We start from the raw sequence: 13,649 nt of genomic DNA on the forward strand, positions 1-13,649 counted from the left end.
AGCTTGCTAATGTCTCTCTTTGGCACTTGTGTGATCATGAGGGCTGAGGTATTTTCTGTCTGGCTGCCTTGGCATGGAGCCCTGGGCTTGACAATCACATCTTGTCAGTCGTCCTGGTTACATCTCTCATATTTACATGTGTTATTACTCTACTATTTGGTTGAATGAAGGTGACCTGAATTATTAGACCAAACTATTTTTGGGGCATGACAGCAGCAGTGGAGTGGACGGATTTGATGTCTATTTCATGTGAGACACATCACATTGCATATCCAGCCCTATAAATGCCTTTCTTTTCCAGAAAAACATGATTCAGCTACAAAGGAAACATGTTTATTTACGATAGATGTTTATGGACAGAAAAAATACATTGATTTGTTTGTTTTTCTATTAGTCTTGACATTTGGTGTGAGTAGGCCTACTAAAATGTTCTTGTTGTTGGCAGCAATCTTTCGAGCCCACAAATGCTTTTAATCGTTCAAACGTAAAGGTCAGCAAAGAGAATGAGTCAAGACTTGGGCTATTTAAACACATGAGCAAGGCAAGCATCACAGCTGCCAGTAATGTAAAACCAATTCAAACCGTTGCTAACAAATGATCAGCTATTTTTATTGACCCTTAATTGAACTAGGCAAGACGACGCTGGGCCAATTGTGCGCCGCCCTATGAGACTCCCAATCACGGCCAGTTGGGATACAGCCTGGAATCAAACCAGGGTCTGTAGTGACACCTCTAGCGCTGAGATGCAGTGCCTTAGACTGCTGCGCCACTCGGGAGCAAGGATCCATGATGCACAAATGGTATGTTTTTGTTGATGAAGAGAAAGACCCTTCATTTTGTTGATGTGGAAACCTGTTGCCTAGAAGTTATATAAATATGAATCATTCTGAACCACATTATAGATCGGGATTTTATAGCACCAGGTTCATTCAGAAGGAACCGTTTTTGAGTCCCATGGACTATTATCTAATAACGGTTTTGGAAAAATAGTATGCAGGAAATACAGAGCAGTTCACTGACTCATGATACACAAACCAGTTTTCCAACTGATAGCTGATAACGGTCAGAGCTGACCCATACTATAACTAGACTACTCACAATGCACACATTGTCCACCTAAGTAGTAGCCTCTGTTTCCTTGCTATCTGAAAGGGATGGTGCCATCTAGTGTCAAAGGACCACTATAACAACTTCTGCAAAGCATGTTTGATTTGCATGTAATACATTGGACAGCATAGTGATGGTCAGGCTACTCAGGAGCATACAGGCTAGTAGCCTATTATAATCATTAGGTTAAAGATTACATTATGTAATGGATTAGTGTAGGTAGCAAGCTATTAGGGATGATTTAAGGACTCCCGAGTGGCGCAGCTGTCTAATGTGCTGCATCGCAGTGAAGGCGGCATCACTACACTCCCTAGTTTTAATCCAGGCTGTATCATATGGCTATGATTGGGAGTCCCATAGGGTGGTGCACAGTTGGCCACAATTGGCCAAGAACAAAGGATTTGTTCTTAACTGATTTGCCTAGTTAAATAAAGGTTATGTTTAAAATACATAGCTATAATGCAAATATATTAATCAAAGATACACTTTGCTATATATAATGCTATCCATGTTGGATAGTAAATCCAGGCTATTGATAAAATTCCATATCATTCTTGGAGATCTGTTGTAGGAACAGACTTTGAATGTGTGTTCTTGAAAACATATAAGTCACGACCCCATTGGTCATTTGGACCCCTTGGTTTAACTGCCGTTGGGTAGATATGTCTGTCATTAGCCCTGAACTGCCTGACTTGACGTTCAATAAACCCTTGCCGAGGATACTAAAGTTTGTTTCATAGCTACATTCGTTTATCATTTCTAAACAACAGGCAATGGGAAGTTAATGGGAAATTCTGAAGTTCCCGGACCTGACGTTTATTTATCGAGTGAAACAGATGTTATTGTTTTTTTCCTGTGGAAATGGGCTCGACAAACTCCACCCTGTCAAAAATTCCAAACGTCGAAGAATTAATGCAAGAAACGGGTTGTAAGTTCTCCGGCGGGCAGGACTGTAATTTAGGCTACTATAAAAAATTGTATTGAGATTGTCATGATTATACAATGACTTCATAGTTTATGCCAAATTCGAAGACAAATCTTTGAGTAGGCGTATAACGGATGTCATTATAGATGTTATTGTGACAGCTGTATGGAGCCCAGCTTTTCTTTTGCCTTTGTTATATTTTTTCATCAAAGTTTGAAAGCGCAGATATGTTGAAATGTGTGCAAATTAATAATCGCTTTTGCAACCATAAGATTGATGTTTGACAGGTGCGCAAATTGCGCGCGCAACTTTGGCTGATCAAAATACGCATGCGTCTTACCCAACCAAATACAGTATTGGATGTCTAAGCTTTGAACAGAGAGTTATATTGATATATACATGTGGCCTTGAGAAGTTGTGGGTAAATTAATAATTTGGCCTTTAGGCTACTTTTATAAATGCTTGAATAATTCATGGAGTGTTTGCTTGAGTGGTATCCAGAGCAATGAACTGGCCTCTATATGGTTAGTGCATATATTGATTAAATTATTTGGTGTGCCACTGTCCTGCCCCATTACTAATAGCATGAATCTATGGTTCTCTTGTTTTCTCTTTATCATAGTCACCCCTGCACACATTGTTCGACTTTATGACCGTTTCGAAGCATTGGACAAGGAGAAGACAGGTCATCTCCGGTAAGTGGTGGAATCATGTCAGTTTTATGGAGTTGACTGAAACAGTGCATTTCAGAATAACTTATGTCTGGATATATTGTCTTTGTTTTATCCCCATTACTGTGAAGCCCACAGGATTTTGGAGCCATTAATAGGTTGGCGATGAACCCCATTGGGGATCGGATCATTGGGGCTTTCTTCTCTCCAGGGTACAGAACAACATTTCTTACATGTTTGAGTAACGTTACTGACTTGATAACCTCACCAATGAAATGGTAAGGTAAAGGTTAATGTTAATTTTCGCTGTAATAAAAAAGTCCATTATTTTTCTAGGTCTCCTTAAAACAACAGAGAGCACAATCCACAAGATTAAATATTTATTCAAGTTCAGTTGATTCTGTGCACCAATTTCTGTTTTATTTTTTATAAAATGTCCATGTACCCTGTACTTTTGGAATGTAAGCGGGTTCTGGTATTAAAAGAATATCTCTCAGACAGGAAACGGTGGACTTCCACTCCTTTGTGAGGATCCTGGCCCACTTCCGGCCTGCGGACAAAAAACATCCCAAAGATCCCAGTATGCCTGAACCTGTCAACAGTAGGACCAGTAAACTCAAGTGTGAGTCCTCTGGCAGATATATATTTTTTCGTGGTTACCTCAAAATAGATTTTAGCAGTCAAATTCAACTCAGTCCGTTCTGCCCTGATTTATCTCTTTCCTTTCAGTTGCTTTCCAACTGTATGACCAGGACAAGGATGGCAAAATCTCCAGAGCAGAGCTTCTACAGGTCTGTAATAACTGTTGGCTTAACTGACAACACAATATACCACCAATAAGTTAGTGATGCAAATTTTTTCTCATACCAAACCAGGTCTGGTATGCCCCTGCAATTGATGGCTAGAATGACTATACCCTATACCAGAGGTATTCAAATCTTACCCTACGAGGTCCGGAGCCTGCTGGTTTTCTGTTCTACCTGATAATTAATTGCACCCACCTGGTGTTCCAGGTCTAAATCAGTCCCTGATTAGAGGGGAACAACAAAACAAGAAGTGGAACTAGCTTCAAGGTCGGGATTTGAATTTGAGGGCCCTATAGAATGAAGCCCATTCTCCAATGGGTTTGGGATGTGATTGACAGCTGAGGGTGATTGACAGGTGCTGCGGTCCATGCTGGAGATGCAGGTGACGGAGGAGCAGCTCGAGAGCATCGCCGACCGCACCATCCAGGAGGCTGACCTGGACAAGGACGATGCCATCTCTTTTGAGGAGTTCCGCAAGGTACCACTGGGTAGAGCTCGAAGACTGACATATCAACATGGGCCCATTGCAGCACAGTGCACCCAGAATACTAAGTCAACCACATAGAAAATGATGTTGGCCATTGCTGTAGTCAAACAGCATACTGTACATTGTACGATGACAGTATTTTTGCCTTATCCTCTCATATTCAGTGGCTGCATGTGCTGTATTTGATTGTGTTGTAATATACCAATTCCACTATTCGTCGGTCTAACTTTGGCTTTTCTTTTTCCCTACAGTCCCTGGAGAAGGTAAACATCGACCACAAGATGAGCATTCGCTTCCTGCGCTAGCTAGAGTGGTTGCACTGGGTCAAGTGACCGTTCCCAGAGATGTAGGCCACTTTGTGTCTACTCATCCCTCCGTGGTAAAAACAAGGCTCCTGCAGGGAAATATGACGACATTACTGATTCTTTTAACTGGATGATTAACACTAAATACCTTAAATAACTGACAAATATGCTGTGACTTCATATGTTTACTGTATACTGGCATATGGGGATCATGTTCCAACGTATAACTGCATAGGACTAATGTATAATTACGTAGTAACTGCTTTTATATAATACAGTCAAATGTAATTTAATATTTTTTTTGTAGTTGTTGCAGAACCTACATTTTCAATTGGGTTCGTTTTTACAAGGGCAAACATAAGCTTTTATGAAGGGAAGCCGATACTTGAAGTTCACTTTTCCTTGTAAGTAAGAATTGACTGCAATAAGTCTCTAGATGTAGCAGCCGTTGTCTAATTACACAGAACATGTGAACTATGAAAGGGATACAATATTTCTACAAATAAATATTTGTGTAAATGATATCATTCATTTATTGAGTTGCTCATGGGGAGAAAAGCCCATGAAAGCTCAAGCTTGGCTATAATTGTGATTCAATAGATTTGATTTAGAGAGAATAACAGTACAACAAATCGAATGTCTACATTTTGAGCCAGAGTAAAGAAAGGGTCTGTTTTGTGACTGACTGGATAGCATTGAACTAATGTGTGCCAAATGTATTTCTCAAATCTATGCTTTTTTGTTGTTGTCAGAAACATGGAATCTTAATTAAATAACCCTGTTGGTATTTGTGTGGAGTATTTTTTTGCAACCGATTTTCATATTTCAAGTATCAGTACATTTAGCTTTTTGATGTTACTGATTCAAATAGCCACGCCGCTTGTTGCTATCTACGGCCAAATAACACAGGGATATTTCCAAAGCTTGTTCCATGTGAAATGTTCCTTAATTTCTCTGATTGAACACAGAAGTGGCAGGAATCGATATTTTCACTGAGGTTAAGTGAATTAACACATGGACGATAAGAGGGAAATATTTCAGAAGTGGTTTACATTTACACACTGACATTCAGGCTTGCCTTGAGACAGAGGCATAATGGAGAGATTTATTCTGTACAGAAATTGTACCATGACATTAGAAGAAGTTCATAAAGTGGAATTGATTTAAACAATAAACACATGCATTAGCAGGGCTTCCTCATTTGCCCTTAGGCTGACAGGCACATAGAATCCAGAATAAGCAGTATCCGGTGCCTAAATAGAACAGAAAGACACAATGATTAGAACATGTGATACGGCATAGAAAACCAGCACCCCAATACTCCACATGTACAGAGTGCGTTAATGGAGGAATGTAACAGGTACCTGCGAGGGTGATGGACATTGTTAGACGGTAGAGAAGGACATCAGTGGTCCCTCCCTTGATGTGGACTGGCAAGCCGTTGTCCGCCTACAACCGAAGTCAGGGTTCAAATACCTATTCATGATCATGAATCATTGGAGGCTTTTATTGTAAGCCAAAAATGACTTTGTGATATGTGATGATAAAACCAGACTGAATTGCATTCCAGACCATTAATCTGAAGAACAGAACAACTATCCCCTCTGAGGTGCCACCCAACAATGGTGGCAATTCATCAATCTTGCAACATGACACATACAGTAGATCCCAATCAGGTCAATGTTGCTCTAAAGTACTTGATTAAACATGTTCTGCAGACATTGATGAACGTTGTGATAAAGATTACTTTTGTCTGCTGCCAAAATAACATCTTGTTGACTGCCAAAAAACATCTAAAATCCACTGTTGTTAAGACACCTCTTGTTTTCTTAGTTTGGGATTGTTTCTCATCCATGTGTCCTAATGATGTCATGCTCACCTGGAATAGCTTCTGATGATCTGGCACCTTGTTCTTCATCTGTTTGGTTGTTGTGCTGAAGGCGCTGGTAGCCAGCCGGGGTAGCTTCTGAAAGGATCCCACAGTCACAAAATCACCCATGTTACTCTGTGCCAGCAAAGGAAAGCTAGATTGAAAATACAGGGTTTATACCAAAACATACCTTTGCATCCCTTACGGCCAAATGTGCAAAATAAATTGGTTGAATTCTTGATGGGACATGCTGACTGAGCGGCTGAGGCTAGGTGCTGTTTTCATAGGGTTTCCAGTATATTAAATCATTTGATAATAAGATAACATAGGGTGGCATTTACCTTTTCGATTCAACACCTGTTTTTTTACTTTCACTTTTAGAGGGATGTGATACTAGCCTGTTGTTTCTTGTATGAGGAAAGAGCTATGGAATACTCTTTGGGTTACTCTTAGTTCCCTCTCCGTTGAAATAGTGTTCGTCATGACAACAACTGCTATTGTATACAGTCTTGGTCATGAGAGGAAGTACCCCCTTCTAACTGTTGTAGACATTTTGAGTGGTTTGCATACACCCCAAAAAATGAGACAGTCGCAAACATTCCTTTTTCTTTCAACAGCATGCAGGGGGGAAATTACACAGACTTTGAAATGTGTATCACCTTCTTCACTATGTTTTAGACCTTCTGAGTGAATATACAATTTTGGCAATCGTAGATACGCTTTCCATCCAAAGTGATGCTAGTATCAAAGACAGCTGGGTTGTCACATCAAATATGCTAGATTAAATCAACATCCTCCAAGATATAAAAACCAACCGAAAGCCTTCTCAGGCAGAGATTAAACCAGGCAGAGATTCAACTTCCTTTGACGGATAATCTGTCACACCTAATGAAATATGAAATCAGACCGATATTCTGTAAAAGGACACTGTCGAGTGCAAACCGGTATTTAACCATTATTGTCAATTAGATAAACAGTTGAAAATCAGGGTCAACCCATACCATTTGTTCTGACCCATTATGTTCATTCCTTATAACAGGACTATTTCGAGCCTGGGCTCAAATCCAGAGTCTCTGGTGGCACAGCTAACACTGCGATGCAGTGCCTTCGACCACTGCGCCACCGGGGGGGCCTCTTTTGAAGTTTTTAATCTATTGGTCTTTGTATCACGTCAACATTCTCTGTGAGGTCAATCTCTTACGACTTTTTCCTATCACAGGCAAAACCTTTTCATTTCATTGAAGACCATTTCATATACTTGTGTTGACTTGGGTTCTGTCCCTTTAAGAGAACTGGTTCCACCGTGTAATATCTACCAAGGTCAAATTGGAGGCCTGAACCAGGGGGCGAGAACTGGCATTGCCGCTAGCCAATGACTGCCACTCAACCTGTGACCTAAACCAATTAGATTACATATTTTGGAGGGAGAGAAGAACATTAAACCCTTCCCCTTGGACTGAATTCCATGTGTGTGTGTGTATACGTGTGTGCGTACGTATGTGGAAGCTATTTGTGGACACGGCACAGTTTGCTTAGAGAAATCATAAAGGACCGATAGAGGAAATGTGAATCAATAACAATATACAAGTATAATATACCATCGCATTTTCCCACCTCACCGAGAAGTGAGAGGGACGTAATTGAAACGATATGACCTCTCAGTAGGAGCTTGTAAACTACACATTTTAAAAGATCAATAAGACCCAGTTTTGCATTACATTTTCATCTGAATGACAATATGAGTCCAATACGACCTCACAGAGAGATCATCTAGACAGATATTAATGTGTCTCTGTAACTGCATTTCTCTAGAATGTCGTCAGAATCTCCTGGGACCACCCTTCTTGTTTTACTATCTAAAGTGGCTTATATGCTGGCCTGACTCTCAGTCGACCACCGGGGCAGAGACGAGGCCTGCAACAGGTTATTTGAGGCCATAGCCCGTCTAACTTATCCCCCCACACATACTGGAATGTATTTATTCATTTGATACTTAGCAACAAGTAATCAGGAAGACAGATATCACTGCAAATTTTGCCTTCTACTCTCCACATTAATAAAAGGTGGTACAAAGGTCAGTCCAACTGTACTTCTCTTTCCAAATAAGATCCAAGAATCTATTAATAATATTTTAACTCTTTACATGATTCAGATTACTACTGGCAGCAGAGAAAACAGAAACATTTGGAGAGAAAACAAATATTTTTTTTACCAGTAGGCGATTCATGGTGGAGGTTGTACTCAGTGTGAAGCCTCTTGCTGCTTGTCTAGCCGCGGCCTGTTCAAGGGCGCAGTCACATATTGCAGCATTTCTGAATGTGAGCCAAACTATGGTCACCAGGAGAGACCAAACTCTGCTCAAGCCTTCCCTCCAATGGTCTACAATTGCTTCTTTGGTAGCCGTTGTTCACATTGATTTCTGCTCTCACACATCATTAAATATACAGATGTTTATTTGAATTCAAATGAAATTCTGTACGGGGAAAATGTATGCTGCTCATTGACAGTTTGTACTTAGGTGATCTCATTCTTGTATTTGCATCATTCTAATGTATTGCTTCCAGTGCACACCGTCCATCTTCCAGTTGTGTGAATAATATTCTAAAAGAGTCTCAAAACTAGACACTCTTAGTTTCATTTCTGTGTTGAGGTCCTCAGAAAGAGGAACCGAGTCTGTTGTCTCACCTCTCCCCAGCTGTGTTCATGAGATCAGGCAAACAGAGAGTTTTGGTTTAGCATTTTTCATTAGCAGGGAACTGTCGTTATAGATCAGTCACACATGATCAGTCACTCTCTCTGGTAAGTCTCAAAACACATTTGTTATAGTTGTTCTACAGGGTTTGTGCACATGTTGTTGGTGTTTATAGTCATATGTGTATGGCTCTAGCTGTACTTGTTTGTCGTTAGAGATGTAAACAAAGATAGTAAGATTTAGCAAAGTGTAGACAAGCCCTGACTCAACAGTAAGGCATGCACCTGTGAAATGTACGATACCTCTTCAACTGGCGTCTAACACAAGATGTGAGCGCATCATTTGTTATGACATTGCTGTGCACTGACGAGGTTGCAGTTTCTTTCATGTTTATGAGAACATACTTCACACTTTTTTTCACATGCAATTGTAGCCAATATATTTATGTCACACACTCCTAGACTAGCATCAATATGCTTTCACCAGTGCTGCTCATGGTGGCCTTGCTGACTGTCCTTACCGTCACCATGGAGTCTGACCACTGGACAGCAGACCAGCAGGAAAAGTAAGATTGGGATCTTGCGTTGTAAATACTTCAATCCAACGGTGAAATGTAGATCAATCAAGTGCAGAAGTTGGACTTTTCCATTCAAGTCTAGCTATTTTCAACTTCTATAGTACATTGTTTATTTTTGATTATAATACTATCTTTTGGGACAAGCATAGTTGCATGTCAATCAAATCAATTTATAAAGCCCTTCTTACATCAGTTGATGTCGCAAAGTGCTGTACAGAAACCCAGCCTAAATGTGCCTCTATCGTGAGTGTGATGTACTGTTATGTTGAAATATTAAATAGTCTTGGGCGTGAGGATACAGACTCCTTCCATCTCTCCCAGGTTCTGTACATGGCAGTGTTTGAAGTTTACTCTGCAGTGGCCTGGGAGCTTCTGTTTGGTGAGTTCAACCACTTCTCCATAGCACTTCCTCATCCTCATCGTCGTCAATCACCCATTCTTGTTATTCTAACTCTGCACAGGGTCTAAAGAATTCATCACAGTGCAGAATACCTCCAAACATCCAGACATGGACGATCCATGGACTATGGTAAAAAAAAAAACGTTTGGAGTTTTAAATGAATTATATTTACCCATTAATGTTTGTCATTCCCCATCAGAATAAAACCTTTTGACTGACCTTAATAAACTGAATGAGAATGACAATTCATATCTGATCATTTTTCGATTTTTGACCTAGGCCTTCGAAAGCTCATACATGTTGTCGCTGCTGGCCAATATTCCACTCTGACCTCAAGGTAAAACTCGTCTCTGGTTACAGTCACCATCGAAGGACAATGAAGAATCTGTGTGTTCAGAAGACATTCCTCTTTCTTTCAGGAGCTGGACCCTGAACTCTCTCAACTTTGGCCATCCCTACTCAAGACTCAATCCAGTTTTCTCTTCTGGTAAGAGGCAGGATGGGGGTCAATTTTCAATGGAAGTACATTTTTCACATAAAAAGATTCTCCTTTTCAGTTTATCGAGAAGTCGTTAAAAAAGAGATGGCCTTTTTTTAAATTATTGAATTGGAATGTCAGTTTCCTTCCTGAAATGACTGGCTTCAATTCGAATTGACCCCAACCCAGGTAAAAGGTCTACTTCCCAAATTAGTTTCTTCAACCTTTACACTACCTGTTCCACCATCTCTAATATACAGTGCATTCAGAAATGATTCAGACCCTTCACTTTTTCCACATTTTGTTACGTTACACCCTTATTCTAAAATTGATTAAATAGTTTTTTCCCCCTCATCAATCTATACACAATATCCCATAATGACAAAGCACTAACAGGTATTTATACATTTTTTCAAATGTGTTAAAACATTTTTGGGGGGGAACATTTACATAAGTATTCAGACGCTTTACTCAGTACTTGGCTGAAGCACCTTTGGCAGCGATTACAGATTCGAGTCTTCTTAGATATGACATTACAGGCTTGGCACACCTGTATTTGGGGAGTTTCTGTCAGGTTGGATGGGGAGTGTCGCTGCACAGCTATTTTCAGGTCTCTCCAGAGATATTGAATCGGTTCAGGTCCAGGCACTGTCTGGGCCACTCAAGGACATTCAGAGACTTGTCCCGATGCCACTCCTGCGTTGTCTTGGCTGTGTGCTCAGGGTTATTGTCCCGTTGGAAGGTGAACCTTCACCCCAGTCTGAGGTCCTGAGCACTCTGGAGCAGGTTTTCATCAAGGATCTCTCTGTACTTTGCTCTGTTCAGCTTTCCCTCAATTCTGACTAGTCTCCCAGTCCCTGAAAAACATCCACACAGCATGATACTGCCATCACCATGCTTCACCGTAGGGATGGTGCCAGGTTTCCTCCAGATGTGATGCTTGGCATTCAGGCCAAATAATTCTATCTTGGTTTCATCATCAGAGAATCTTGTTTATCATTGTCTGAGTCCTTTAGTGGCTTGTCTGACCACTCTACCTACCATAAAGCCCTGATTGGTGGAGTGCTGCAGAGATGGTTGGCCTTCTGGAAAGTTCTCCCATCTCCACAGAGGAACTCTGGAGCCCTGTCAGAGTGACCATCGGGTTCTTGGTCACCTCCTTGACCAAGACCCTTTTCACTCGATTGATCAGTTTGGCCGGGCGGCCAGCTCTAGGAAGAGTCTTGGTGGTTCCAAACTTCTTCAATTTAAAAATGATGGAGGCTACTGTGTTCTTGGGGACCTTCAATGCTGCAGAAATGTTTTGGTACCCTTGCCCAGATCTGTGCCTTGACACAATCCTGTCTCGGAGCTCTACGGACAATTCCTTCGACCTCATGGCTTGGTTTTTGCTCTGACATGCACTGTCAACTGTGGGACCTTATATAGACAGGTGTGTGTCTTTCCAAATCATGTCCAATCAATTGAATTTACCACACGTGGACTCCAATCAAGTTGTTGAAACATCTCAAGGATGAACCTCAGCTCAATTTCGAGTCTCATAGCAAAAGGTCTGAATACTTATCTAAATAAGGTATTTTTCTTTTCTTTTTTTTACATTTAAAAAATTGCTTAAAATCATGTTTTTGCTTTGTCATTATCGGGTATTGTGAGTTGATTGAAGAGGGGGGAAATAATTTGATCCATTTTAGAATGAGGCTGTAAAGTAACAAAATGTGGAAAAAGTCAAGGGGTTATTTTCTCTGTTATATTGACTGGAAAGGTTCAGAGGTCCCCACAGAATAAAAGTTATTACTGTATTCCGGTTCACAGAATAAAATTGTGTTACAGCTGCATAGCAGAGCTGAATGTCCCTGTGTTTCTCCAACAGGAAAGATGAATGGATCAAACATGGCTCTTGTGCTGCTTGTGTGGAGGGCATGAACTCTCCCTTGCGTTACTTCCAGATATGTCTGAAACTACGCGGGCGCTTCGATATTGACCGGTCAGCCCCACTGTTCACATTCACATACCTAACCTGCCTCTTTCACCATTACACATAGTCAAACCTCTGTTGATGGCTTTTATCCTGGCTAAGCTACCTGTTCTCCACCCATTATTCAGAGCCTTGGAGGACGCAGGCATAAAGCCCTCTTGTAACCAGTCTTATCCAGTAGGTAGTCACTATCACCTTGGGGAAGGGTTAAGAGACAGCTATAGGCATGCATTGTGGGGTTTACAGAAACTAAATTACAATGCTTTTCATGTACCATTATTTGGATGTAGACTGAGACACTGCATCCAAATAAGGATCTGATGGATATAATTAAATTATCTCGTCTTTTTGCAGCATGGGTTTCAGTAGGATCTTATAAAATAGAACCACTTACGTGAACTTGTTTGGTTGAGATCAGAAACATAAACCCTGAGAACATGACAAATAATTCCTATTTATGACAAAAAAGGCAATGAACATTGAACTTAAGTTTACATGGGGAAGTAGGATGAAACTTGAATTCAGTTACTGCATTGTTCTGCCATCTGTTCAGTACGATAAAGTCAACCATGCTCTGGCCCCAGTCATTGGAGATGACCCCGATGTCCAGATTCAGTGTATAAATGATGAAAAGGTAAGCTAACAGCTAGGTAAGAATCCCTAGCCTGAGTGCCTGTCTGTCTGCTCCATCATGCCAGTTCCTTGTCACTTAGTGTCATGCCAAACTGGGGTAGGCAAGTGCAAAACAAATCTGTGACCAAGCTAGTCACTGTAGTATTGTACCAAACCACACATTATCACCACTTGAGAGTTCTTGCCTTTGGTGTAATCTGGCAGTGGCACTGATGCTTCCAAGATTTTGCAGATGTAGAGAAACAGTTTATTTGTGGGCATGTAAATGGAATCTCCCATCACTTCCCTCAGGGACGAGAAGTATTGGTCCAGGTGAAGATCCCTCTGTCTCAAAACCTCACCCTTGGATGTCATCACAAAGAGGACCAGGGAGCTGAACCAGTACCTCCCCAGCTCTGGCACACCTTTCCTGGGCACCCCTGTCCACAGGACTCCCCTGTCTTCTACTTCCCTATAAACCACGACCACCCACACCAGCCATGTGACTAGTGTTACGTCTGTCCTCACCACAGACGGGGCTGCCATGCCTACTGGCTTAACCTAATGATAAGCAAGTTCTTGAATTGCAGGGCTCACATCTTATTAAGGCACTCATGTAATACGCAGGCACTTTATGTCCTTTAAGTATTTTTGTTTTGCAAACATGCTTTTGGTGAGTCCAAATCTACATTTTGTTGGCAAAATAAACAAGTATTTTAAAGCACCTTATTGTTGTGTATATAC

The 13,649-nt window shown here is 41.0% G+C and overlaps 3 protein-coding genes across 6 annotated transcripts; 2 read left to right on the top strand and 1 right to left on the bottom strand.

Annotated features, from left to right (window-relative positions):
• The first annotated feature begins 1,734 nt into the window (after positions 1-1,734).
• On the top strand, positions 1,735-5,088 carry LOC112266796 (calcineurin B homologous protein 2). 2 transcript variants are annotated; one of them, XM_024444611.2, is made up of 7 exons: positions 1,735-2,035; positions 2,655-2,727; positions 2,835-2,915; positions 3,201-3,325; positions 3,433-3,494; positions 3,865-3,987; positions 4,248-5,088. In XM_024444611.2, exons 1-7 carry the CDS (start codon positions 1,969-1,971, stop codon positions 4,299-4,301), a joined length of 585 nt encoding a protein of 194 aa, XP_024300379.1. In that variant the 5' UTR covers positions 1,735-1,968; the 3' UTR covers positions 4,302-5,088. The 2 variants fall into 2 exon arrangements, with proteins under 2 accessions (XP_024300379.1, XP_024300380.1); XM_024444612.2 differs by lacking the exon at positions 1,735-2,035 and adding an exon at positions 2,104-2,556.
• A 304-nt stretch (positions 5,089-5,392) lies between these two features.
• LOC112266797 (cytochrome c oxidase subunit 7A2, mitochondrial) lies at positions 5,393-8,529 on the bottom strand. Of its 2 annotated transcripts, none has more exons than XM_024444615.2 (4): positions 8,384-8,529; positions 6,181-6,267; positions 5,666-5,750; positions 5,393-5,554 (listed from the first exon to the last, which is right to left on the bottom strand). In XM_024444615.2, the coding sequence occupies exons 1-4, from the start codon at positions 8,396-8,398 to the stop codon at positions 5,499-5,501; spliced, it is 243 nt and encodes an 80-aa protein (XP_024300383.1). In that variant the 5' UTR covers positions 8,399-8,529; the 3' UTR covers positions 5,393-5,498. The 2 variants fall into 2 exon arrangements, with proteins under 2 accessions (XP_024300383.1, XP_024300381.1); XM_024444613.2 differs by having other exon boundaries at positions 6,181-6,306; positions 8,384-8,489.
• Positions 8,530-8,836: 307 nt separating this feature from the next.
• rnaset2l (ribonuclease T2, like) lies at positions 8,837-13,629 on the top strand. Of its 2 annotated transcripts, none has more exons than XM_024444608.2 (10): positions 8,837-8,970; positions 9,325-9,428; positions 9,762-9,819; positions 9,902-9,969; positions 10,120-10,177; positions 10,260-10,327; positions 12,189-12,302; positions 12,422-12,470; positions 12,847-12,927; positions 13,218-13,629. In XM_024444608.2, exons 2-10 carry the CDS (start codon positions 9,337-9,339, stop codon positions 13,413-13,415), a joined length of 786 nt encoding a protein of 261 aa, XP_024300376.1. In that variant the 5' UTR covers positions 8,837-8,970; positions 9,325-9,336; the 3' UTR covers positions 13,416-13,629. The 2 variants fall into 2 exon arrangements, with proteins under 2 accessions (XP_024300376.1, XP_024300378.1); XM_024444610.2 differs by having other exon boundaries at positions 9,911-9,969.
• Positions 13,630-13,649: the final 20 nt, after the last annotated feature.

This window comes from Oncorhynchus tshawytscha, linkage group LG14 (assembly GCF_018296145.1).
Source record: "Oncorhynchus tshawytscha isolate Ot180627B linkage group LG14, Otsh_v2.0, whole genome shotgun sequence".
Lineage (NCBI taxonomy): Eukaryota > Metazoa > Chordata > Actinopteri > Salmoniformes > Salmonidae > Oncorhynchus > Oncorhynchus tshawytscha.

Excerpts from the sequence above, each read along its gene's own strand:
- rnaset2l (XM_024444608.2), top strand. The coding sequence starts at position 9,337 with ATGCTTTCACCAGTGCTGCTCATGGTGGCCTTGCTGACTGTCCTTACC. Across the intron at positions 9,970-10,119 it reads TGGACGATCCATGGACTATG|GCCTTCGAAAGCTCATACAT; the intron begins GTAAAAAAAAAA and ends TTTTTGACCTAG. Across the intron at positions 12,471-12,846 it reads CTTGTAACCAGTCTTATCCA|TACGATAAAGTCAACCATGC; the intron begins GTAGGTAGTCAC and ends CCATCTGTTCAG.
- LOC112266796 (XM_024444611.2), top strand. The coding sequence starts at position 1,969 with ATGGGCTCGACAAACTCCACCCTGTCAAAAATTCCAAACGTCGAAGAA. Across the intron at positions 2,036-2,654 it reads ATTAATGCAAGAAACGGGTT|TCACCCCTGCACACATTGTT; the intron begins GTAAGTTCTCCG and ends TCTTTATCATAG. Across the intron at positions 3,988-4,247 it reads CTTTTGAGGAGTTCCGCAAG|TCCCTGGAGAAGGTAAACAT; the intron begins GTACCACTGGGT and ends TTTTCCCTACAG.
- LOC112266797 (XM_024444613.2), bottom strand. Across the intron at positions 5,751-6,180 it reads ATCATCAGAAGCTATTCCAG|GCGGACAACGGCTTGCCAGT; the intron begins GTGAGCATGACA and ends CTTCGGTTGTAG. Across the intron at positions 5,555-5,665 it reads AATGTCCATCACCCTCGCAG|GCACCGGATACTGCTTATTC; the intron begins GTACCTGTTACA and ends TGTTCTATTTAG.